The sequence below is a fragment of the Bubalus bubalis genome, chromosome 13, assembly GCF_019923935.1.
Source record: "Bubalus bubalis isolate 160015118507 breed Murrah chromosome 13, NDDB_SH_1, whole genome shotgun sequence".
Classification (NCBI taxonomy): domain Eukaryota; kingdom Metazoa; phylum Chordata; class Mammalia; order Artiodactyla; family Bovidae; genus Bubalus; species Bubalus bubalis.
This window is the reverse complement of record NC_059169.1, coordinates 16,344,624-16,372,421: the sequence shown is the minus strand read 5'-3', so window position 1 is coordinate 16,372,421 and position 27,798 is coordinate 16,344,624. Positions and strand designations below refer to the sequence as shown.

The following is a 27,798-nucleotide window of genomic DNA, read 5'->3' as shown; positions in this document are numbered from 1 at the left end:
ATCCAACCCTCTTCTGCCCAGTAACAGAATGTGATTCTCCAAGAGACCTAGATAAGGGAGAAGCAGCAGACTAGTTTAGAAAACTATTACTTAATACCCATGTAGTCTGCATCATTCCCTTTAAAAGTGATGTTTACTCTTGGAAACGTGCCTCCCCTCCTGATAGAAGCCAGGTGAGACTTATAGACCTTCCAGTCCTATCAGGTTAGAGACATAAAGAACAAGAAATGTGGGAACCTCTCAGAGTGGGATTCTTGAGGGAAATCTGTTGTCTGGGAGACCCAGGCTCACACTAGACCCAAAAGCCAAGAGCATCAGACAGTTTTCTCCTTCAGACTTCCCCACTCTTCCTGACCTGAGCCCCAGGAAATACCCTGTCATGCTAATCTGAGGATTTAAACTCGAGATTTGGTGACTAGCCAGGGAATGGAGCCTGACTCAAATGATGAGACCTTCATAAGGATGAGATTTTCCTATGAGGATGTATCTCCTTCAGGAGGCAGATACAGATTCATATGGAGAGAGCAGAAAGGGGCCCTCAATTAAAAAAAAAAAAAAAGGTTCAAGAGGGATGGTGTTGCCCTGGGGATTTTCCCCAAAAGAAAGAAGGTTCAGTCTTGTCCAACTCTTTATGACCCCACATACTGTAGCCTGCCAAGCTCCTCTGTCCATGGGATTTTTCCAGACAAGAATACTGGAGTGGGTTGCCATTTTCTTCTCCAGGGGAGCTTCCCAACTCAGGGATCAAACCTGGGTCTCCCACATAGCAGGCAGATTCTCTACCATCTGAGCCACAAGGGAAGCCTAAAGGCTCAGTTCTTGGTTTTTTTTTTTTTTTGTTTGTTTGTTTGTTTTTTTAAGGTGTGCTTCTTTTTTTAATTTAATTTTATTTTTTAACTTTACAATATTGTATTGGTTTTCCCTTTAGAATATGGAGAAAGACTATTGGAAAAACTTAAGCTATTTCCCTGCTTACTGAAGTAGATATTTTAAGTGTATCCTGGTTCTTGAGTTAACTGAGACCATCCCTGCCCAGTGCGGGGCTGCAGTTCCAGGGAGGCTGATGGGACAGGATGGTGAGATGGGAAAGGGGAACAGTTACCCCACCTCCATTCACTGACCTACTGCAGAGAGAGTGTCATCCTGTCAAGTGGACTGTGACTCAGAAATTCAGGTCCTGAGAACAGACCAGTGAACACAACAGAGCAGGAGGTAAGGGGAGAATTCCACACAGTATCAGCAGTCCTTGGAAGGGGACAGAGCAGGAGGTGAGGGGGGAATTCCCCACAGTAGCAGGGGGTTCTCCTTACTGCACAATCAGGAACATTAGGGAGAATGAATCTGCTGTCTGTCATTACATCAACCACCTGAGACATCAGTACCCTAAAGCTGTGGTCACTTTCTCATTACTCAGTACAGCTGTGAGTGCTGATGAGGCAAGACTATTGCTGGCCTCTTGGGCTCACTCACAGGCCTGCACACAGCCGGGGGGCCCGCTGGCACTGAGTGTCCAGATGGGCTTCACTTCCACTGTGGGCTGAGCTGGGATGGCCAGAGGGCCTGGGGTGGCCTAGTTTCTCTCCCCACGTGGCCTCTCATCTCAGGCTGCTGACAGCTCGGTGGTCAGGGAGGGAGTCTGTGATGGAGTCACCTCCAAGCTGATGTCTCCTAAATGATTAGAAGGCAGCAGTGAGCAGGGAAAAGGGGGAGAGGCTGGTGAGAGGGTGGAAATTGACTTATAAGAGAGAATAACATGTGCCTATGAGGTAGGAGGAAGTTTGACACTTTCTAGAAAAACAGGAATAAGGTTAGGTTGGTTAGTGCAAGTAATATAAAAAAAGAGGGGAGGTGAGTGTCAGGTCATGCAAGTTCAAGGAGCTAAGGAGTTTTTTTCTTTGTTTTTAATCTTTGTACCAAGAGTGGGAAACTGTTGAAAAGTTTTAAATAATGGGGTGACATCTGATGTTCTCTTTAAAGAAAGAGCATGGTTATGCATTTCAGGTTTTACAGGGGGACTGGAGCAGACTTTCTCAACCTTAGCAGGGTTGACATTTGGACCAGAAAAGTCTTTGTTGGTGAGGGGACGTGTACATTGCAGGGTGTGTCACAGCGTCCCTGACCTCTATCCACTGGATGCAGTAGTCACCTATCCCTCAGTCGTGACAACCAAAAATGTGCCCAGACATTGTTAGCGAGATATCCTCCAGGAAACCAGTTCCTGGTTGAGAACCACTGGGCTGGAGTGAATGCAGGGTTTCCTCTGTCTTCTGGGAGAGAAATACTCCTCACTGGGCTTGAGTGGTGAAGGTGGACCTGAGATGAGCAGATGGGACTGCAGAGACCAGGAGATGAACTCAGTAGTACTTGGGGGGACAGACCCATCATGATGATCCAGTTCTCAATCCTCTCTCTGCTTCCATCCTTCAGCATTCCATCTGCTCTGAAGAAAGAGTCTGGTCTTGTGTTGGGGATACTCATAGTTGGGTGGCAAAAGGATAGTATCTTTCACCCTGTTTTAGTTTGTTGATGCAACACTCATATAGTGTTGAAGTCTGATCAAGGAATTGATTACTCATGTAGAGTCAAAGTTTGATCAAGGAACTGATTGAAAATCAGCAAGGCAGGGCAAAACCCCCCAAAAGTTAAAAAACAACAAAAGGGACTTCCCTGGTGACCCAGTGGTTAATAAGACTATATACTCCCAATCAGGAGGTACAGGTTTAATCTTATTTTCCCTGGTTGGGGAACTAAGGTCTCATCTGCCACACAGTGTGACATTAAAAACCAAAAAGAGAGAGAAAGAAATAAGGTTGGTTTTTCCCAGGATTGTTTACTTATTTTTGGCTGTGCTGGTCTTTTGGTCTTTGTTGCTTTTATGCGTCTTTCTTTGGTTGAGGAGAGCAGGGGCTTCTCTTCATTGTGGCGTGTGAGCTTCTCCTTGTGGTGATTTCCCCTGTTGTGGAGCACAGGCTCCAGGCATGCAAGCTTCAGTAGTTGCAGTAAGCACTCAATAGTTGTGGCAAACAGGCTTAGATGTTCCACAGCATGTGGAGTGTTCCCAGACCAGGGATCGAACCTGTGTCCTCTGCATGGGCAGGTGAATTCTTATGCAATGTACCACCAGGAAACTCGTCCCAGGCTTATTTTTGAGTGAGGGTAGTGTAAAGGTCTGGAGATCAAACTGAGACGTGAGGGCAATGGAGAGAGGGCTCTGGAATGAACTTGCTGAGGCACTGGTAGCAAACCTTAGAACATCCGTCTGCAGATGCAACCATGTTCTTTTTAGGTATAATTGTGTCCTTATTCCCTTGGTTTTTCTTGTTCTTATTCAGTCACTTAGTCGTGTCCAACTCTTTGTGACCTCATGAACTATAGCACTCCAGACTCCTCTGTCCTCCACTGTCTTCTGGAGTTTGCTCACATTCATGTCCATTTAGTCAGTGAAACTATTTAACCATCTCATCCCCTACCACCCCCTTCTCCTTTTGCCTTCAGTCTTTCCCAGCATCGGGTCTTTCCCAATGAGACAGCTCCTCACATCAGGTGGCCAAAGTATTGGCCAGGAACAATTCTTCCAATGAATATTCAAGTTTGATTTCCTTTAGGATTGACTGGCTTGATATCCTTGCTATCCAAGTGACTCTCAAGAGTCTTCTTCAGGCCATAATTTGAAAGCATCTGTTCTTTGGCCCTCAGCCTTCTTTATGCTCCAACTCTCACATGGATACACGACTATGGGAAAAACCAGAGCTTTGACTATATGGACCTTTGTCAGCAATGTAATGTCTGCTTTTTAATACACTATCTAGCTTTGTGACACCTTTTCTACCAAGGAGCAAGTGTCTTTTATTTTCATAACTGCAGTCACTGTCTGCATTGATTTTGGAGCCCAAGAAAAGAAAATCTGTTACTGCTTTCACTTTTTCCTTTTCTATTTGCCATGAAGATATGGGATCATATACAATAATCTTAGTTTTATTTCGTATTGAGTTTCAAGCCAGCTTTTTCACTCTCCTCTTTCAATCAAGAGGCTCTTTATTTCCTCTTCACTTTCTGCCATTAGAGTTGTATCATCCGCATACCTGAGGTTGTTGATACTTCTGTTGAAAATCTTGATTCCAACCTGTGATCCATCCAGCCAGGCATTTCACATGATGTACTCTGCATAGAGGATAAATATGCAGGGTGAAAATATACAGCTTTGCTGTACTCCTTTCCCAACTTTGAAGCAATAAGTTCTACATCTGGTTCTAACTATTGCTTTTTGATCCACCTAAAGTTTTCTTTTTACATGATGAATAATAATTTTCTATACTGTGCCCCAGAGAAGGCAATGGCACCCCACTCCAGTACTTTTGCCTAGAAAATCCCATGGACAGAGGAGCATGGTAGGCTGTAGTTCATGGGGTCGCTACAATCGGACACGACTGAGAGACTTCACTTTCACTTTTCACTTTCATACACTGGAGAAGGAAATTGCAACCCACTCCAGTGTTCTTGCCTGGAGAATCCCAGGGACGGGAAGCCTGGTTGGCTGCCGTCTATGGGGTCGCACAGAGTCGGTCACGACTGAAGCAACGCAGCAGCAGCAGCAGCATACTGTGCCCACCTGTTAAGGAAGTATCATGAGGAATGGTGAGTCACCAACCCTAAAACACTAGGAATTCACCTGATCAAAGACCCTGTCCTTAGTTCTTATTTGTTCATATCCTATCATGGGAAGTAGGCATTTGAACTTTTTATTATGGAAATTTTCAAAAATATCCAAAAGTAGAATAGCACAACGAACTTCATGAAACAAGCTTCAACAATTATTCGTGATGTCTATCTCATTTCATCTAACTCTCCTCTTTTGCCGCAGTGCCACCAGTATTGAGCACGACTCCAAGATACATATAATTTCACCAACTGATACTCCAGTACACATTTCTAAGAGCTAAACACTTGAGAAAGATAAACACAGTACCATTATCCCTTTACTAATTACCTTAGCATCAATATATGTGTGTAGCGTGGGCAGCTGCAAAGACGCACATAGAGGCCAAGAGGAGCTACCCCACATCCGAGGTCAGGGGCAGAAGCTGGGGGGACCCCATGCCCAATGGGCGGTGGCCAAGAGGAGTTACCCCACATCCGAGGTCAGGGGCAGTGGCCGAGAGTGCCAGGTTGTGACAGTGCAGGAACACCAAAGAGGAGCTACCCCACATCTGAGGTCAAGGGCAGCAGCCAGGAGGAGCAACCCCACATCCAAGGAGCAGTGGCTGCGTGGGCACAGGAGGACCTAGAGGAGCTATTCCACGTTCAAGGTCAGGAGGGGTGGTGGTGAGGAGATACCACTTGTCCAAGGTAAGGAGCAGCACTGCGCTTTGCTGGAGCAGCCGTGAAGAGATACCCCACGTCCAAGGTAAGAAAAACCCAAATAAGACGGTAGGTGTTGCAAGAGGGCATCAGAGGGCAGACACACTGAAAGCATAATCACAGAAAATTAGTCAAATTAATCACACTAGGACCACAGCCTTGTCTAAGTCAGTGAAACTAAGCCATGCCCGTGCGGCCACCCAAGACGGGCAGGTCATGGTGGAGAGGGCTGACAGAATGTGGTCCACTGGAGAAGGGAATGGCAAACCCCTTCAGTATTCTTGCCTTGAGAACACCATGAACAGTATGAAAATGCAAAATGATAGGATACTGAAAGAGGAATTCCCCACATCAGTAGGTGCCCAATATGCTACTGGAGATCAGTGGAGAAATAACTCCAGAAAGAATGAAGTGATGGAGCAAAAGCAAAAACAATACCCAGTGGTGGATATGACTGGTGATAGAAGCAAGGTCTGATGTTGTAAAGAGCAATATTGCATAGGAACCTAGAATGTTAGGTCCATGAATCAAGGCAAATGGCACCCCACTCCAGTACTCTTGCCTGGAGACTCCCATGGACGGAGGAGCCTGGTGGGCTGCAGTCCCTGGGGTCGCTAAGGGTCGGACACGACTGAGCAACTTCACTTTCACTTTTCACTTTCATGCATTGGAGAAGGAAATGGCAACCCACTCCAGTGTCCTTGCCTGGAGAATCCCGGAGACGGCGGAGCCTGGTAGGATTCCGTCTATGGGGTCGCACAGAGTTGGACACAACTGAAGCGACTTAGTGGTAGCGGTAAACAGGAGATGGCAAGAGTGAACGTTGACATTCTAGGACTCAGTGAACTAAAATGGACTGGAATGGGTGAATTTAACTCAGATGATCATTATATCTACTACTGTGGGCAGGAATCCCTCAGAAGAAATGGAGTAGCCATCAAGGTCAACAAGAGTCCAAAATGCAGTACTTGGATGCAATCTCAAAAACGACAGAATGATCTCTGTTCATTTCCAAGGCAAACCATTCAATATCACAGTAATCCAAGTTTATGCCCCAACCAGTAACACTGAAGAAGCTGAATTTGAATGGTTCTATGAAGACCTACAAGACCTTTTAGAACTAACACCCAAAAAAGATGTCCTTTTCATTATAGGGGACTGGAATGCAAAAGTAGGAAGTCAAGAAACACCTGGAGTAACAGGCAGATTTGGCCTTGGAATATGGAATGAAGCAGGGCAAAAATTAATAGAGTTTTGCCAAGAAAATGCACTGGTCATAGCAAACACCCTCTTCTAACAACACAAGAGAAGACTCTACACATGGACATCACCAGAGGGTCAACATGGAAATCAGAGTGATTATATTATTTGCAACCAAAGATGGAGAAGCTCTAAACAGTCAACAAAACCAAGACCAGGAGCTGACTGTGGCTCAGATCATGAACTCCTTATTGCCAAATTCAGACTTAAATTGAAGAAAGTAGGGAAAACCATTAGACCATTCAAGTGTGACCTAAATCAAATCCTTTATGGTTAAACAGTGGAAGTGAGAAATAGATTTAAGAACTAGATGTGATAGATAGAGTGCCTGATGAACTATGGACTAAAGTTCGTGACATTGTACAGGAAACAGGGATCAAGACCGTCCATGTGGAAAATAAAAGCAGAAAAGCAAAAAGCTGTCTGAGGAGGCCTTACAGATAGCTGTGAAAAGAAGAGAAGTGAAAAGCAAAGGAGAAAAGGAAAGATATAAGCATCTGAATTCAGAGTTCCAAAGAATAGCAAGAAGAGATAAGAAAGCATTCCTCAGTGATCAATGCAAAGAAGTAGAGGGAAACAACAGAATGGAAAAGACTAGAGATCTCTTCAAGAAAAATTAGAGATACCAAGGGAACATTTCATGCAAAGATGGGCTCAATAAAGGAAACAAATAGTATGCACCCAACAGAAGCAGATGGAGAAGGCAATGGCACTCCACTCTAGTACTCTTGCCTGGAGAATCCCATGGATGGAGAAGCCTGGAAGGCTGCAGTCCATGGGGTCACTGAGGGTCAGACACGACTGAGCGAATTCACTTTCATTTTTCACTTTCATGCATTGGAGAAGGAAATGGCAACTCACTCCAGTGTTCTTGCCCGGAGAAACCCAGGGACGGGGGAGCCTGGTGGGCTTCCGTCTATGGGATCGCACAGAGTCGGACACGACTGAAATGACTTAGCAGCAGCAGCAACAGAAGCAGAAGATATTAAGAAGTGGTGGCATGAATACATAGAAGAACTGTACAAAAAATATGTTCACAACCAAGATAATCACGATGGTGTGATCACTGACCTAGAGCCAGACATCCTGGAATGTGAAGCCAAGTGGGCCTTAGGAAGCATCACTACAAACAAAGCTAGTGGAGGTTATGGAACTCCAGTTTAGCTATTTCAAATCCTGAAAGATGATGCTGTGAAAGTGTTGCACTCAATATGCCAGCAAATTTGGAAAACTCAGCAGTGGCCACAGGACTGGAAAAGGTCAGTTTTCATTCCAATCCCAAAGAAAGGCAATGTCAAAGAATGCTCAAACTACCACACAATTGCACTCATCTCAAACGCTAGAAAAGTAATGCTTAAAATTCTCCAAGCCAGGCTTCAGCAATCCGTGAACCATGAACTTCCAGATGTTCAAGCTGGTTTTAGAAAAGACAGAGAAAACAGAGCTCAAATTGCCTGCATCTGCTGGATCATGGAAAAAGCAAGAGAGTTCCAGAAAAACATCTATTTCTGCTTTATTGACTATGCCAAAGCCTTTGACTGTGTGGATCACAATAAACTGTGGAAAATTCTGAAAGAGATGGGAATACCAGACCACCTGACCTGCCTCTTGAGAAACCTGTATGCAGGTCAGGAAGCCACAGTTAGAACTGGACATGGAACAATCGACTGGTTCCAAATAGGAAAAGGAGTACATCAAGGCTGTATATTGTCACCCTGCTTATTTAACTTATATGCAGAGTACATCATGAGAAATGCTGGGCTGGAAGAAGCACAAGCTGGAATCAAGATTGACAGGAGAAACATCAATAACCTCAGATATGCAATTGACACTACCCTTACGGCAGATAGTGAAGAGGAACTAAAAAGCCTCTTGATGAAAGTGAAAGTGGAGAGTGAAAAAGTTGACTTAAAGCTCAATATTCAGAAAACGAAGATCATGACATCTGGCCCCATCACTTCATAGGAAAGAGATGGGGAAACAGTAGAAACAGTGTCAGACTTTATTTTTGAGGGCTCCAAAATCACAGTAGATGGTGATTGCAGCCATGAAATTAAAAGACACTTACTCCTTGGAAGGAAAGTTATGACCAACCTAGATAGCATATTCACAAGCAGAGACATTACTTTGCCAACAAAGGTCTGTCTAGTTAAGGCTATGGTTTTTCTTGTGGTCATGTATGGATGTGAGAGTTGGACTGAAGAAAGCTGAGCACCGAAGAATTGATGCTTTTGAACTGTGGTGTTGGAGAAGACTCTTGAGAGTACTTTGGACTGCATGGAGACCCAACCAGTCCATTCAGAAGGAGATCAGCCCTGGGATTTCTTTGGAAGGAATGATGCTAAAGCTGAAACTCCAGTACTTTGGCCACCTCATGTGAAGAGCTGACTCATTGGAAAAAAACTCTGATGCTGGGAGGGATTGGGGGCAGGAGGAGAAGGGGACGACAGAGGATGAGATGGCTGATGGCATCACTGACTCAATGAATGTGAGTCTGAGTGAACTCTGGGAGTTGGTGATGAACAGGGAGGCCTGGCGTGCTGCGATTCATGGGGTCGCAAAAAGTTGGACACGACTGAGAGACTGAACTGAACTGAACTGATGGATATATATACTCATACTCATTACTATATCTCAAGAACATCTTAAGAAACTGACAGTTGCCTGCTAAAATCTTAATGCTAGGATTTCACTACAGTTTTCTTCAGATCCATCAGCCTTTATAAGCATATGCATTTAATTCATCATTACAATCCTTTATTTATTGAACCCAAGAAGTTGTTCCAATTATGACTGGTTCCTTTTCTAAATCATCACAAGCCATTGGTTTAATACTGCACTTGGGCTTCCCTGGTGGCTCAGTTGGTAAAGAATCCACCTGCAATGCGGGAGACCTGGGTTCAATCCTGGGTTGTGAAGATCCTCTGGAGAAGGGAAAGGCTACCCACTCCAGTACTCTGGTCTAGAGAATTCAATGGACTATATCCAAGGAGTCACAAAGAGCGGGACATGACTGAGCCACTTTCACTTTCTTTCACTCTTTCTTGGGAATTTTACATGAGGGCAGTTTCTGGAATGATTTATGTCTTCCCTTTGAAACACTGGATAAAGAGCTTAAGTCTTATCTTGATACCACTCCTTTTTTTGTCATTATTATGCAATAAGCTAATGAGATAATTTTCCACCCAACAAATGGAGTCAGATAATAAACATGAGTTTGAAGGTTTCCCTGTGGTTCAGATGGTTAAGAATCTGCCTGCAATGTGGGAGACCTGGGTTTGATCCCTGGGATTGGGAAGATCCCTTGGAAAAGGTAATGACTACCCACTCTAGTATTCTTTCCTGGAGAATCCTTGGACAGAGAAGCCTGGCAGGCTACAGTCCATGGGGTCACAAAGAGTAGGACATGACTGAGTGACTAATACTTTTACTTTCACTTTGAGGAGAGATAAGAACAGACTAAAGACCTGGAGTACATTGGGAGGGGCTGCTGGTGACATGGAGGTCAGGGGCCAACAAAGGTACTTTTTCCTCCCTGTCACAGTTGTAGGGGATCTGGTTCTGGTGAAAATGCTGTGATGGTTGCCTTTGCTGTGTGTTAAGTGCCCCACACCCTCGTTTAAAAGTGAGATAAGAAACTAGTCAACACCTCAGATCCTCCTGCCTTTTCCATACTCCTGGTTCTCCCCTTGTCCTCCTGAGTGAAGTCACTCAACTGTCAAGGAATAAGCTTTTAAACAACAAAGAAGATGGCTTAAGAAAGATTTCAGCTCTGAGATAGAACTCTGGGAAACCTTGCATGAATATGAGAGGAAATCCAAGGGCAAGTCCAAGGGCAGAGGGAATGGAGGGTGGAGGTGCTGGGGGTGGGACAGGGGGAGCACTGGCTGTGGGACCAGAGGACACTCATTCATCTCGCCTCCTCCCCACCTCTCATTCACGGGCTGACTGAATAGTCAGGGGGCTGGGGATGGAGACACGACAAGCCTTCTCCTACCCTCAGCCCTGCTCTTCTGGGGAAAGGGAGTGAAGAGTTCTCAGAGGTTGAAGGATAGGACTCAGTGATAACCAGTCCTTTCTACTCTGGGAGTGGATGAGAGATTTGGACACTGTAAAATATGTGATGTCCCTATTTAAGTGGCTTGTTTGGGGGTGCAGAGTAGAAACCATTTATACAAAGAGACACAACATGTGTTTCCCTCAAGCCTTCACAGCCTTGACCACAGAGCCTCAGCATATTAGAGAACCACCCAGAGTGAGCCCTCAGGGGACGTCTCCATGGCACGTTCATCCTGGAAGAATCTTTTACACACACAGGACAGGCTTTGTGTGAATCACAGCAACTGGCTTTCGGCCATGCTCTTCCTGAACTTCCCAGTGCTTTTCTCCCTTCTCTCTCCAACTGTCTTCTATTTAAATCATGCAGGTGTCCTTACCCTCCCTCCAAACACCTGAAGTTTATTAGCCACTAACTCCTAAGTCCAAGGGGAAGAGAGAAGCAAGTGCACACCTTTGAGACTTGGAAAGTTGTTCACCTACCGCCGGGGTGCTTTAAAAGTCAGCCACCAAATACTGAGCCCTCCTGTGCCCAGGCTCCCAGACAGGTGCTGGGGTCCCTGGAGGAGACACAGCTGCTGCCACTCTTCCAAGCTAAAGGAGAGGAAAAAGGAGAAAACACAGGGGAGTCAGGAGAGAGGGGGATAAGGAAGTGGGAGGCGCTCATCTCAGGAGAAGGAGTCCTACTGGGTAGAGGGACTCTCACCTGTGACCTGAGAGGAGAGTAAGAGTCAGTCAATAAAAATGCAGGGGGGTGGGGGTGGGGGTTCCTTGGTAGAAAAAGATGGGTCCAAAGGCCCAGAGCAAAGGAGAGGTTAGTGGATTTGAGAAACTAAAACAGTTAAGACATGTTCGATTTCAGGCTAGAGTGAGAGAAAGTCTGGAGATGAAGCAGGAGAGGAGTCAGGACTCAGCTGGTGGAGGCCTGTCCCTCTGGACAGATTGGAGTCCCTCCTACTTCCTCCTGTGGACACAGTCTTCTGCCCTAAAGGAGTTCTTCCCCAACTCCTTACATGCCCCATTAGGGTTTTTCACTGAGTAGTTAAAATCCAACCTTCCTCAGCACTTACTAGGGCAGGCCTGAGACTAGACCTGGAGGAAAACAGTGATAACACTCAGTCCTCCTAATAAGGGGGCCATGTAATTATGTTCTTCTTGAAACACCAAATATTAACCACAATGAATATACCTAAGACAAAAAAAAAAATTAAAGACTATGAAAGATAAATAAAAAAACCCAAATAATCAACTCCTTTCAGTTCAGCCACTCAGTCGTGTCCAACTCTTTGCAACTCCATGGACTGCAGCACGCCAGGCCTCCAAGTCCATCACCAAGTCCCAGAGCTTACTCAAACTCATATCCATAGAGTCGGTGATGCCATCCAACCATCTCATCCTCTGTCAACCCCTTCTCCTCCTGCCTTCAATCTTTGCCAGCATCAGGGACTTTTGAAATGAGTTGTTCTTTGCATCAGGTGGCCAAATTATTGGAGTTTCAGCTATAGCATCAGTCATTCCAATGAATATTCAGGACTTATTTCCTTTAGGATGGACTGGTTGGATCTCCTTGCAGTCCAAGGGACTCTCAAGAGTCTTCTCCAACACCACAGTTCAAAAGCATCAATTCTTCAGCGCTAAGCATTCTTTATAGTCCAACTCTCACATCCACACATGACTACTGGAAAAACTATAGCTTTGACTAGACAGACCTTTCTTGGCAAAGTAATGTTTCTGCTTTTTAATATGTCTAGGTAGGGCATAACTTTTCTTCCAAGGAGCAAGTGTCTTGTAATTTCATGGCTGCAGTCACCATCTGCAGTGATTTTGGAGCCTCCCAAAATAAAGTCTGTCACTGTTTCCATTGTTTCCCCATCTATTTGCCATGAAGTGATGGGACCAGAAGCCATGATCTTCATTTTTGAATGCTTATCTTCAAGGCAGTTTTTTCCACTCTCCTCTTGCACTTTCATCAAAAGGCTCTTTAGTTTCTCTTCACTTTCTGCCCTAAGCATGGTATCATCTGCATATCTGAGGTTACTAATATTTCTCCCATCAATCTTGAATCTAGTTTGTGCTTCTTCCAGCCTGGGATTTAGCATGATGTACTCCACATATAAAATAAATAAGCAGGGTGACAATATACAACCTTGATGTACTCCTTCCCAATTTGGTACAAGTCCGTGGTTCCATGTCCGGTTCTAACTGTTGCTTCTGCCCTGCATATAGGTTTCTCAAGGGGCAGGTTATGTGGTCTGGTATTCCCATCTCTTGAAGAATTCTCCACAGTTTGTTGTGATTCACACAGTCAAATGCTTTGGTATAGTCAATAAACACAAAGTAGATGTTTTTCTGGAATTCTCCTCCTTTTTCTATGATCCAATGGACGTTGGCAATTTGATATCTCATTCCTCTGCCTTTTTTAAAAGCCAGCTTGAACATTTGGAAGTTCTTAATTTACATACTGATGAAAGCTCTTGGAGAATTTTGAACATTACTTTACTAGCGTGTGAGATGAGTGCAAATTGTGCGGTAGTTTGAGCATTCTTTGGCATTGCCTTTTATTGGGATTGGAATGAAAACTGACCTTTTTCCAGTCCTGTGGCCACTGCTGAGCTTTCCAAGCACTGGAAAGGAATGCAGCACTTTCACAGCATCATCTTTAGGATTTGAAATAGAACAACTAGAATTCCATCACCTTCACTAGTTTTGTTCATAGTAATGCTTCCTAAGGTCCGCTTGACATCACATTCCAGGTTGTGTGACTCTAACGAGTGATCACACCATTGTAGTTATCTGGGTCATTAAGATCTTTTTTTTTTTTTTTTTTTTTTTTTTGCATAGTTCTGTGTATTCTTGCCCCCTTTTCTTAATATCTTTTGCTTCTGTTAAGTCCATAACTCTTCTGTCCATATTATTCTGTCCCTCTTTGTTTGAAATGTTCCCTTGGTATCTCTAATGTTCTTGAAGAGATCTCTAGTCTTTCCCATTGTATTGTTTTCCTCTATTTCTCTGCATTGATCACTGAGGAAGGCTTTCTTTTTTCACCTTGCTCTTCTTTGGAACTCTGCATTCAGATGGGTATATCTTTCCTTTTCTCCTTTGCCTTTAGCTCCCCTTCTTTTCACAATTATTTGTAAGGCCTCCTCAGACAGCCATTTTGTCTGTTTGCATTTCTTCTTCTTGGGGGTGACTTTGATCATGGCCTTCTGTACAATGTTACAAACTTCCATCCATAGCTCTTCAGGTACTCCATTTATCAGATCTAATCACGTGAATCTGTTTGTTACTTCTACTGTATTTGAATTAGGTCATTGGGATTTGATTTAGGTCATACCTGAATGGTAGAGTGGTTTTCCCTACTTTTATGAATTTAAGTCTGAATTTTGCAATAAGGAGTCCATGATCTGAACCACAGTCAGCTCCCGGTCTTGTTTTTACTCACTGTATAGAGCTTCTTATCTTTGGCTGAAAAGAATATAATCAATCTGATTTCAGTATTGACCATCTGGTGATGTCCATGTGTAGAGTTGTCTCTTGTATTGCTTTGGAAAGGGTGTTTGCTATAATCAGTGTGTTCTCTGGGCAAAACTCTGTTATCCTTTGCCCTGCTTCTTTTTGTACTCCAAGGCCAAATTTGCCTGTTACTCCAGGTATCTCTTGACTTCCTACTTTTGCAATCCAATCCCCTATGATGAAAAGGACATCTTTTTTTGGTGTTAGATCTAGAAGGTCTTCTAGGTCTTCATAGAACCATTTAACTTCAGCTTTAGTGGTTGGGGCATAGACTTGGATTACTGTGATATTGAATGGTTTTCCTTGGAAATGAATGAGATCATCCTGTTGTTTTTGAGATTGTGCCCAAGTACCTGCATTTCGGACTCTTTTGTTGACTATGAGGGCTACTACATTTCTTCTAAGGGATTTTTGCCCACAGTAGTAGAAGTAAGGGTTATCTGAATTAAATTCACCCATTCCGGTCTATTTTAGTTCACTGGTATCCCAAAGTGTTGATGTTCACTCTTGCCATCTCCTGTTTGATCACTTCCCATTTACTTTGATTCACGGACCTAACATTCCAGGTTCCTATGCAATATTGTTCTTTAAAACATCAGAGTTTACTTCCATCACCAGTCACATGCACAACTGGGCATTGTTTTCTCTTTGGCTCTGTCTCTTCATTCTTTCTGGAGTTATTTCTCAACTCTTCTCCAGTAGCATATTGGGCACCTACCAACCTGGGGAATTCATCTTTCTGTGTCCTATCTTTTTGCCTTTTCATACTGTTCATGGGGTTCTCTAGGCAAGAATACTGAAGTGGTTTGCCATTCCTTTCTCCAATGGACACCGTTTTGTCAGAAATGTGAATGAAAGCATTTGCCATTTGGGAAGAAATGAGATCTTTTGCCTCCAACAGTGGTTCTCAGTTGGCTGCAGGGTGGAATCACCTGTGGTGTTTTATTAATAAAAAGTGTTGACTTCTGCCTCCCCTCCCTGAGATTCTGATTTAGCTGAGATGAGGCCTCAGCACTGGGATTTTATAGAGTTCTCCTGGTGATTCGAATTTGCAGCCGAGTTTACAAACCACCAGCCTTTGCCATAATGAGGATATAAAGGACTGTACCTGGAGGAGATAACTGAATATACAGGGATCAGGTGATTCTGCAGGAGTGTATGTTTCTGTGTGTGGAAGGTGGGGTGAGTGAGGGTAAGGCAATGCTAGAGGTCCCACCCCTCCTGCCTGCTGTGAGGCTTTCCTGGCCCTTCATTCCCTGGCCTTTCCACTCTCCTCACCTGGACTCATGGATTCTGCTTCCCTCTGGTGGTGATTTTCAGTATGGTACCATTGCCCCTGGAGGTTTCATACAAGCCCAGCCTTGGTTCATCACAAATCTATGAGCAGGATTCCCAAGATGTGGTTAGCCGGGAGGGAAATCCTGGGACACAAGGAGCAGCTTGGCAGTAACTTCAGGAGTTGCTCCTGCACAGGGAAGCTCAGGGAGCTCTAGGTCACTGGCCAAGCACAGGTCTGGCACATGCCTGTGACTGGAGCCTTCCTGTGCCTGTGGTCTGAGGAAATTGGTCTTATCAGCCAGTGACAAGTGCCTGTGATATCAAGCATCAGGAAGTGCAGAAGTGTAAAGTGACAAGCTTCACAGTAAACAGCAACCACCCTGCTGTATATTCACCCTCCTATATAGCAAAGGTGTGTGTTTTTACTTAATGACCATGTTTACCTGTAACACAAGCCTAGAGGATGTTAGGATCCCCATCTCACAGACAAGGAAACAAGCTTAAGGAAATTGCTCAAGGTCATACGACTCGTAACTGATAGATGCAGCCTCTGAGTCCAGGCAGGTGGGACCATACAGTCTGTCCCCCTCCTCCCGTGTCCTGGCAGGACCCAGAGTTCTCTCCTGTCCAAAGATCTGCCCAGCCCTTCAGCCCGACTCCCCGGGTGGGTCCGGGTGATCCCTCCAGGCTCCCACAGCCCCTTTGCTCCTATTTCCCCTGATTTGGATCCCTCCTTCTGCAGGGCAACCCCACTCACCCACCCAAGAGCCCCACGGCCGGCAGGAGGACACCCTTGCCCTGTTCTAGCAGCTTCTCCCTGCAGCCAACTCCTGTAGTTGGAGTCAGGCCAGGTTGTGAGGAGAATCATGAGAGAAGCAGGAAGGTATGAGCTGGTGGTCAGCGCCTTTCTCTGACCTGGGACCTCCATAATTTGTGGCAGCTCCCCTCTACATCCTCCTCCCCCATTACAAGTGCTCCTGTAGCTCTGCTGTGGCTCAGTCACCAGGGGAGGGAATAGAATGCAGGTTACTGGGCTCCAGCCCCAAAGATCTGATCCAGGGGGTTACACAAGTGGGGCTTGGGAATTTGAATTTTTAACCAACAACCCAGTCGGTTTTGATCCAGGGGGTCCTCTGAACACATGCTGAGAAACATTTAACAGACCTGTCACTCACATCTGTGAGCCCTGGGTCAAGAGTGCAGATGAAGTCCATACTATATGTTTAAATATTTAAAAGTTATAAATCAATCAAACAAAACTGTCAAGTACACCTACATAACTATTAAAACCTGGCAGACTGGGATTTTGGACACTGAGCTCCAAGCCAGAAGGCAGGACAGCAGAGGGAGAGGCCGACCCCAGCCCCCAGCCCTCCCCCTGCTCTTCCCACCTCTGGCTCTGACCCTCTTTGGGCCCTGAGGAATCTGCTGCTCAAGCAAGAGCGCCCCCTGCCTTCAAGTTCAAGCTTAGGCCACCCTCTTCCCACCCATAAACAGCTGTATCTTGACCACCTGTTGGGCTGGGACATGTGCACTGGGAAGGAGGCTTGCAGTGGCGCTGGGAGCAGGGATGCTAGGGTTCAGGTGCTCAGAGCACGGCCTGGAGGGGCGGGGCTCCAGGTGGCCACACCCCCTCGTCCTCTCTGGCTGCCTGCACCTGGTGGCAGGGGTGGGGTGGGGGGTGGGGTTGGAGTGCAACCACAGGATGACCAGAGCAGGGCCTCTAAACCAGTGCTTCTCTAACTGTACTGTGACCAGGACTCACCTGAGATCTGGAGATTCTGAGTCAGTGGGTCTGGGGTAGAGACAAGATTCCATGTTCTAACGGCCCCCTAGGCCAGCTGATGCTGCTGGCCCACAGGCCACACTTAGAACAGCAGGGCTCTGGGGCAGGGTGGGCAGAGTTTTCCTGTAAAGGACCAGGAAGTACATTCCCAGGCTTTGAGGGCCTTATGGTTTCTGCTCAGAAAAGCATCTACTTCTGCTTCATTGATTATGCTAAAGCCTTTGACTCTGCAGATCACAACAAACTGGAAAACTTAGAGAGACAGGAATCCCAGACCACCTTACCTGTCTCCTGAGAAGCCTGTACGTGGGTGGAGAAGCAACAGTTAGAACTGGACATGGAACAACCGCCTGGGTCAAAATTGGGAATGGAGTATGACCTGCATATTGTCACCCTGCTTATTTAACTTATATGGGAAAAAAAAATGTATGTATACGTATAACTGAATCACTGCTGTAGAACAGAAATTAACACAACATTGTATATCAATGATACTTAATTTTTAAAGAAACAAGAAAAAAAGTCAAGGGTATCAGTAGGTTCACTATTAATAATATTTACTCTGGTTACTTGCTTAGCCAGGTGTTTGCCAGATATTTCTACTTTGAAAATATAATTCTTTCCTAAAGAATTATTCTGAGAAGATACTTGGAGTCCATGAAAATGCTGTCTCCTCCAACCCCCGACATTTCACTGTACATTCAGACAATGATGAATTTTGTCTGAATTATTTATGACAAGGATGGTTGCTACTTTTCTGTCAATCTGTCTACATGTGTTAATTGACCTTCTACTGCAAAAAAGGGCTTTCCCTTCCTAATATCTATTTTATGTCTTATAGAAGTCAGTATAAACTCATGGATTTTTAAAAATTTAGTGTTCTAAAATGTAGGGTTTAAAAGCTGTCAGTCCTCTGTTTATCATTATTTACTTATGGCATTTCTAATGTGATAAAAAACTCCACCTCAGAGACTCATTTTTTGTCTGGGTAGTCTGCAAAATTTAATTTTAAAAAAGTTTTTCATGTAATGTCCTCCAGAATTAAATATGATAAGCTTTAGGATCAAACAGTGTTTTGGAATACCCAAGGCTTCCACCTATTGGGATGGATACGTGTGAGCATGGTTGCTGAGTAAAAGAGTGAATTTAGTCAGAACCATCCAATGTGAACTTCTTATAGGACATTCCTAGTGTGTCTAAGTCTTAACCTTGGTTCTTCTTAAAAAAAAAAAAAAAAAAAAAAAAACACAATCCCAGTTTGACTCCTAAGGCAAATCAGATGCAGAGAAGGCCATGGCACCCCACTCCAGTACTCTTGCCTGGAAAATCCTATGGATGAAGGAGCTTGGTGGGCTGCAGTCCATGGGGTTTCTAAGAGTCAGACATGACTGAGAAACTTCACTTTCACTTTTCACTTTCATGCATTAGAGAAGGAAATGGCAACCCACTCCAGTGTTCTTGCCTGGAGAATCCCAGGGACAGGGGAGCCTGTTGGGCTGCCGTCTCTGGGGTCGCACAGAGTCGGACACGACTGAAGCGACTTAGCAGCAGCAGCAAGTCAGATGGACCTGGAGTACAGATGGAGGTCTCACAGGGCTGGGGCATGCTATTCCTACTAGTAGTGTTATTTTTTAGGTCTAAATTCAAATAAATATATATTTCTGCCTGTTTTCAACACACATTGCTGTTTTAGTTTTTTGGGGAAAAAAGAAACACTTTTATTAGAACATTAGGTTTAAAAAACAAAAACTCAGTTAATTCATATTCTTTCTGCTTTTAAAGGAAAATTAATAGTTTACACTTAAAATCTTGCATTATAAAAATCTCCGAAGGTTTAAAAGTGGTCTGTTCTGCTTCCAGGGACCATCTTCAACCTTAGCACCATGCTGTTAATTCAAGAATAGAATCGGTAAAAATACATGCACAGTATTTAGACTTGAAACAAACCCTTTATACTTAAACAGAAGTTTACTTATTTCTCACTTTTTACTGGTATTAAAAATCTGATCACGTGGACCACAGTCTTGTCTAACTCAATGAAATGAAGCCATGCCTTGTGGGGCCACCCAATGGATGGGTAATGGTGGAGAGGTCTGACAGAATGTGGTCCACTGGAGAAGGGAATGGCAAACAACTTCAGTATTCTTGCCTTGAGAACTCCAGAACAGTATGAAAAGGGAAAAACTTAGGACGCTGAAAGATGAACTCCCCAGGTCGGTAGGTGCCCAATGTGCTACTAGAAATTAGTGGAGAAATAACTCCAGAAAGAATGAAGGTATGGAGTTAAAGCCAAAGGGGAAAAAAACACACACACACACACACACACACACCCAGTTGTGGATGGGACTGGTGATAGAAGCAAGGTCTGATGCTGTCAAAAGTAATATTGCATAGGAACCTGGAATGTTAGGTCCATGAATCAAGGCAAATTGGAAGTGGTCAAACAGGAGATGGCAAGAGTGAACATCAACATTCGAGGAATCAGCAAACTATGATGGACTGCAATGGGTGGATTTAACTCAGATGACCATTATATCTACTACTGTGGGCAGGAATCCCTTAGAAGAAATGGAGTATCCCCCATAGTCAACAAAACAGCCTGAAATGCAGTATGTGGCTGCAATCGCAAAAACAACAGAATGATCTCTGTTCATTTCCAAGGCAAACCATTCAATATCATGGTAATACAGGTCTATGCCCCGACTAGTAACACTGAAGAAGCTGAAGTTGATCGGTTTTATGAAGACCTACAAGACCTTTTAGAACTAACACCCAAAAAAGATGTCCTCTGCATTACAGGGGACTGGAATGAAAAAGTAGGAAGTCAAGAAACACCTGGAGTAACAGGCAGATTTGGCCTTGGAGTATAGAATGAAGCAGGGCAAAGGCTAATAGAGTTTTGCCAAGAGAATGCACTGGTCATAGCAAACACCCTCTTCCAACAACACAAGAGAAGACTACACATGGGCATCACCAGATGGTCAACACAGAAAACAGACTGATTATATTCTTTGCAGCCAAAGATGAAGAAGCTCTATACAGTCAGAAAAATCAAGACTGGGGGCTGACTGTGGCTCAGATCATGAACTCCTTATTGCCAAATTCAGACTTAAACTGAAGAAAGTGGGGGAAACCACTAGATCATTCAGGTATGACCTAAATCAAATCCCTTATGACTATAGAGTGGAAGTGAGAAATATATTTAAGGGACTAGATCTGATAGACAGAGTGCCTGATAAACTATGGATGGAGGCTCATGACATTGTACAGGAGACAGAAATCAAGACCATCCCCAAGAAAAAGAAATACAAAGAAGCAAAATGGCTGTCTGAGGAGGCCTTACAAATAGCTGTGAAAAGAAGTGAAGTTAAAAGCAAAAGAGAAAAGGAAAGTTATACCCATTTGAATTCAGTATTCCAAAGAAAAGCAAGGAGAGATAAGAAAGCCTTCCTCAGTGATCAATGCAAAGAAATAAAGGAAAACAATAGACTGGGAAAAACTAGAGATCTCTTCAATAAAATTAGAGATACCAAGGGTATCTTTCATACAAAGATGGGCTCAATAAAGGACAGAAGTGGTATGGACCTAAAAAAAACAGAAGATATTAAAAAGAGGTGGCAAGAATACACAGAAGAACTGTACAAAAAAGATCTTTACGATCCAGATAATCACGATGGTGTGATCACTCACACTCGCCTAGAGCCAGACATCCTGGAATGTGAAGTCAAGTGGGCCTTAGGAAGCATCACTACGGACAAATCTAGTGATGATGGAATTCCAGCTGAGCTATTTCAAATCCTAAAGATGACGCTGTAAAAGTGCTGCATTCAACATGTCAGCAAATTTGGAAAACTCAGCAGTGGCCACAGGACTGGAAAAAGGTCAGTTTTCATTCCAATCCCAGAGAAAGGCAATGCCAAAGAATGCTCAAACTACCGCACAATTGCACTCATCTCACACACTAGTAAAGTAATGCTCAAAATTCTCCAAGCCAGGCTTCAGCAATATGTGAACCGTGGACTTCCTGATGTTCAAGCTGGTTTTAGAAAAGGCAGAGGAACCAGAGATCAAATTGCCAACATCCGCTGGATCATGGAAAAAGCAAGAGAGTTCCAGAGAAACATCGATTTCTGCTTTATTGACTATGCCAAAGCCTTTGACTGTGTGGATCACAATAAACTGTGGAAAATTCTGTAAGAGACGGGAATACCAGACCACCTGACCTGCCTCTTGAGAAACCTGTATGCAGGTCAGGAAGCAACAGTTAGACTTGGACATGGAACAACAGACTGGTTCCAAAAAGGAAAAGGAGTACATCAAGGCTGTATATTGTCACCCTACTTATTTAACTTATATACAGAGTACATCATGAGAAATGCTGGGCTGGAGGAAGCACAAACTGGAATCAAGATTGCCGGGAGAAATATCAATAACTTCAGATATGCAGATGACACCACCCTTATGGCAGAAAGTGAAGAAGAGCTAAAGAGCCTCTTGATGAAAGTGAAAGAGGAGGGTGAAAAAGTTGGCTTAAAGCTCAACATTCAGCAAACTAAGATCATTGCATCTGGTCCCATCACTTCATGGCAAATAGATGGGCAAACAGTGGAAACAGTGGCTGACTTTATTTTGGGGGGGCTCCAAAATCACTGTAGATTATGATTGCAGCCATGAAATTAAAAGATGCTTACTCCTTTGAAGAAAAGTTATGACCAACCTAGACAGCATATTAAAAAGCAGAGACATTACTTTGTCAACAAAGGTCCATCTAGTCAAAGCTATGGTTTTTCCAGTAGTCATATATGGATGTGATGAAAGTGAAATCGCTCAGTCGTGTCTGACTCTTTGTGACCCCATGGACTGTAGACCACCAGGCTCCTCGTCCATGGGATTCTCCAGGCAAGAATACTGGAGTGGGTTGCCATTTCCTTCTCCAGGAGATCTTCCTGACCCAGGGATCGAACTCTGGCCTCCCGCATTGCAGGCAGACACTTTAACCTCTGAGCCACCAGGGAAGACCTATGGATGTGATAGTTGGACTGTAAAGAAAGCTGAGCACCGAAGAATTGATGCTTTTAAACTGTGGTGTTGGAGAAGACTCTTGAGAGTCCCTTGGACTGCCACAAGATCCAACCAGTCCATCCTAAAGGAGATTAGTCCCGGGTGTTCATTGGAAGGACTGATGTTGATGCTGAAACTCCAATACTTTGGCCACCTGATGCGAAGAGACGACTCATTTGAAAAGACCCTGATGCTGGGAAAGATCGAGGGCAGGAGGATAAGGGGACGACAGAGGATGAGATGGTTGGATGGCATCACCCACTTAATGGACATGGGTTTGAGTAAACTCTGGGAGTTGGTGTGGACTGGGAGGCCTGGTGTGCTGCGGATCATGGGATCAGAAAGAATTGGACACGACTCAACTGAACTGAACTGAAAATATTGAAAATGTATAGTAGGGCCTTTTGAAAGCCTGTGTGCTCTAATTTTAAGTTAAATATGATGGTAACAATTAATAGAGGATAGTGCTAGAGAGGATAGTACTGATTGACAGCTAATCACATATACAGCATTGTTCAAAAGTGTTGAACATATCCAGCATTGTTTCTTACCTGTCTGAGATTAAATATCAGTTTTATCTAATTTTATATTTTTGGCCCATTGCAACCTAATCAATGATCCACTGTGCATGGCTAGTGTGCAGTTCAGCCACGTGCCCCTCCCCCACCTCCATAGTGCAACCCTCACACTGGTCCCCAGAGTGTTCAGAATCCCACCCGTCCTGAGGGTGGATGTCACAGCAATACAGAGGGTTTTGAGTTTCTAGGTTTCTTGAAATTCCCGTACTTACTTCTAACCAGGCTACAAACAGGTCATGGACTGGTAGTAGTGCACAGTCCTCACTGTGAGTATCACTGTCATAGTTAATCTTTGCAGCAGCCTTCTGAGAATCAAGAAGGCTATCCCCACCTCACCTTTCCGACAAAGACCCTGAAGCACAGTGGGCTTCCCAACCTTAACAGCCCACACTCACCAGGTAGCAGAACTTGAATCCAAACCCAGTCAGTGCCCAGAGGAGCCAGTATTTGTCCCTGACTCCAGTTTGTGCTCCTCCCCTTGTGTTTGTGTCATTTTTTTTTTAATTCTATTTTATTTTTTAACTTTACAATATTGTATTGGTTTTGCCATATATCAACATGAATCCGCCACAGGTATACATGTGTTTCCAACAGTTTGGTTTAGGCCATCAGATGAGGACCTCCTCAAGAACACCTTCTACATTCCACAAACCTCCTTCATCAACACCCATCCTGTTCTCTCCTGGTGATAAGAATCTCCAAGGTCAATGATTCCACCCTGTGTCTTTGGATGCTCTTGGTCCATCCATCATCCCAACAGAAGCAATGGTACAAGAGCAGGAACTATTCATTTTCCAGACAAAGAAGCTGAGATTCAGAGGTTGAGGTGCTTACCCGAGCATGTAACTAAGACTGGGTGGCTGTAGGCTGTCCAGAGCCTATTTTGTCAAGGATGGTGCCATTCTAATGTCCTGGCACCTTGGCTGGTTACTGCTTTCCCATACCCACACTGCTACTGAGTAGTAAAGGACAGATCAGTGTGACTGACTCCAAAACCAGGGCTTTCTGTTATCCCAGGCTACCTCTTAATATCTCAAACTTATAAAGTTGAGAAGGAAAGCTTGCTCTCAGTCATCATTTGGTTCATTCCACAAAGATTTACTGAGCACCCTCTGTGCACAGACACTCTGCTGGAAGCCATAATCAGTGAACAGGGCACAGTTCACAGTTCACTAAGTGAGAAAAAGACCACATGTGAACACTCACACTCAGGGCAGGCTACATGCACAACAGAAAGAACAGTCCCCTTGTTTAAAAATAAGGTCTCTCAAGATGGTGACACAGGACACTAACCTAGTATGGTTCGTTTAACATGAGCAGTGCTCAGGGTTACACACAAATCCGAGTTACCTAGGATGGTGACTGATGTTAATGTGACTTCCTAGAAGAGGTGACAACTGGGCTGACCCTGGAGAATGAGGATATCTCCCCTACATGGACCTTCTCCTCTATTTTTTAGACCAGAGGGTATTCAGGAGACACACTGAGTCATCATTTTGACTTAAACATCAGGCATCAAGGGTCTCCCCCACAGTACACCCTCATTACCTACCTCTGGAGCTGTGATACATGCCTGGGGGGACATGGAGATGTGCTGTCCTGACCTCCCTTCAGGGACTCATTGTCCAGCAGCTGGAAGTGCTGCCAGTGGGCAACCTTAAACCACCAGCCCCTCTGGGGGCAGCCTACGTGCAAAGATCCATCCGGGTGGAGGTATAAAGGCCTGGTCATTGGATGTGTCAGGACAACCCTGAGGGGCCATCTTCATTCCAGACCCCCATGGGGTCAGCTCAGGTCATCTGGCCAGTGATCCAGCTTGATCCTTCCCTCTGCCTTACCCTGTTTATTCCCTCCTGATTCCACAGTGTTGACCCCAAGGGCACCCCTGATACACATCCCAGCACTAAACTCCATCCAAGTCTGCATCCCAGAGAACCAGCCTACAACACGTATCAGAAAATATTCCAGTATTGGGGAGGATTTTTATTGAAAATTACTGGTTACACATGTATGTATAACAGTTTAAATCCCCCCCAATAAAACACAAAATGGTAGAAACAAGAACCTTTTGTGTGAATGTGGTTACCTATGGTTTAAAATTCACAATCTAATGTCTGACCAAATGAAATTAAGTTATATGTTAATAACAAAAGAAAACTATATGTTGAAACATATGAAACTGCCACTTTATCACTTATAAAAAAGACTGAATGTTAGCAGTTCCACATGGCTAAATCTAATAAAAAACATCCATTCAAATCTGAAATTTATTGTTACCATCTTTCTAAATTCCATATATATGCATTAGTATACTGTATTGGTGTTTTTCTTTCTGGCTTACTTCACTCTGTATAATAGGCTCCAGTTTCGGAGGAGGCTTCAGGATGGGGAACACATGTATACCTGTGGCAGATTCATTTTGATATATGGCAAAACCAATACAATATTGTAAAGTTAAATAAAATAAAATTAAAAAAAAATTGAAATTTAGAGAACATTATACTCATGAATAAATCATGGGTAAAAGATATAGTTAATGAATTAAATTAGGAATTAGAAAATACATAATACTATGGCTATTGATGGTGTTGAGTACCAAAACTTGCAGGTTGCAGCTAAGTGGATCTTAGGGAAAAAGTCAGCTTTATATATTTATATTAGAAAAATAATGATGCTAATAATCTCTTTTCAATTTAAGAATTTAGAGGAAAAACCTCAAAGTTAAGGAAAAGTTGAAGGAAAGAATGATAGGATGAATGGGGGAAAAAAGAGAGCATCAATCAAGCAGAAAGTTAATTCTTTGAAAACAGGAAAAAGTTATGCAAGATTATTTATAAAAAAGAAGGCTAAAAGAAAACTAGAAAGCCAAAAGAACACAGTTAGAGGTGCTACAGATATTAAACATATAAGATATTGTAAATAAATTTATGCCAATCAAGAAAAACTCACAGAAAATAACTTATCAAAAAGACTCTGTGAAATAACACACTGAAGAGGAAAAAACATAATTACCAAAAGTTACCCAGACAATGTGGCTACACAACACTGTGAATGTGATTAATGCCACTGGATTATGTGACTAAAAATGGTTATATGGTAAATTTTATGTTATATATACATTATAATCATTTGTAATGTAAAAAAAAAAAAACTAAAATCCTCTATCTAGAAGACAGTATAGCACATGTCTGTCCTTCATGAGCAAATCCCTTAGAAGGGCTCCTATTTTGAGAAAGCATATTTTCTCTTCCTTCTCTTTTAGAATATATAATATTGTCCTTCAGTATTTAACCGTATATCTATTTTTGTTGTTGTTGTTACTTAAACTAGGCTTAAACCAGGGCTTCCCTGGTGGCTCAGAGGGTAAAGCGTCTGCCTGCAATGCAGGAGACCTGGGTTCAATCCCTGGACCAGGAATATTCCCTGGAGGAGGGCATGGCAACCCACTCCAGTATTCTTGCCTGGAGAATCCCATGGACAGATGAGCCTGGTGGGCTACAGTCCACGGGGTAGCAAAGAGTCAGACAGGAGACTTCACTTTCACTTTCACTTTCTTTCACTTAACTATAGTATATTGTACGTTTTCCTATCAGTTTTCTCTATAGTATTTTATTATTATTATTTTAAATTAATTTATTTTATTTTATTTATTTATTTTTTTAACTGGGAAAATATTTTTAATTTTATTTTATTTTTAAACTTTACAATATTGTATTAGTTTTGCCAAATATTGAAATGAATCTGCCACAGGTATACCTGTGTTCCCCATCCTGAACCCTCCTCCCTCCTCCCTCCCCATACCCTCCCTCTGGGTAGTCCCAGAGCACCAGCCCCAAGCATCCAGTATCGTGCATCGAACCTGGACTGGCGACTCGTTTCATACATAATATTATACATGTTTCAATGCCATTCTCCCATCTTTTAACCAGAGGGCTTTTGGTGGAAAAATGGATCCTAGTCACGTTAAAGGAAGTGGTGACACAAAACAGCAACTTCACGTGGTCTTCAAGTAAACAGAATCCCTGATATAACTGGAAAGTAATATGTAATTCTGGAAACAGGTAAGAAAAAAACCACCTATGACAACTTTGTCTCAAATCTTAGAAAATGAGTTTGGCTCTGGAGTCTTTCAAGACACAAAACCTGGGAGATGGCTATTATTGGTGGCCTGCACCTCTGATTTGGATAAGAAAGAAAGTAATATAACATTTAAGTAAATATAATAAATCATTTTTCAAGAGCTTGAAATCATTGAGTGAAGTTGGAGAACTCACATTTTGTAATGTGTAAATATTTGTTGCTGGTTAAAACAAGTAGAATATAGTTTATGCAGTGCAAAACCTATTGGAAAAAAGCCTTTGGAATAGACATGAACTCATGGTAGAATCACAGTGTTGACTCAAAAATTGTGAAGGCTGAGGGCTGTCCACTGGAAACATTCATAACCACATGGTCACTGTGAGTAATACTTTGCTATCTCCTTTTGAAGTACACCTGAGGGAGAAAAAGACAAAAACAACATGTTTAAAAGTTTTAAAGTCCTCCTCCTAAGGCAACACATTTCTAGGTTTCCTTCTTCATGTGAAGCAATCATATTACTATTGGAGACACAGTTTTAGAAAACCAGGGCTGTATTTATTCTATGGAGGAAGCAGCCCCATTAAAACCCCCAGTGGGTCTGGACATAATGCCAGATAACCTGTAGATCTCCTAGACTGCTGATCATTCTGATTCACAGATATGCTTTATCACTACAATAAATTGATAAGCAAAATCATTTTATTCCCTGAAATAAATTAAAAACAGGGTAACAAAAAGGATAGGAAATCTAGCGTCTGAACAGGGTTTGTCATTTTCACACATAAAAGGAGCACAACAGATTTGGATGTTAGTATCAGGCTGTTATCT

The 27,798-nt window shown here is 43.4% G+C and overlaps 1 protein-coding gene across 2 annotated transcripts in view; it reads right to left on the bottom strand.

Moving 5' to 3' along the window:
• The window catches only part of LOC102392665 (ATP-binding cassette sub-family C member 4), a 428,577-nt gene that overhangs the window by 214,703 nt on the left and 186,076 nt on the right, over positions 1-27,798 (bottom strand). The window contains exon 31 of one of the 2 annotated variants that reach the window (XM_045162432.1): positions 27,200-27,384. The exons of the other annotated variant lie outside the window; for it this stretch is intronic. Within the exon in view, the coding sequence (XP_045018367.1) occupies positions 27,364-27,384 (21 nt within the window). The 3' untranslated portion in view covers positions 27,200-27,363. Of the gene's footprint in view, positions 1-27,199; positions 27,385-27,798 lie in introns of those variants that run through there. 2 annotated transcript variants of the gene reach the window in all.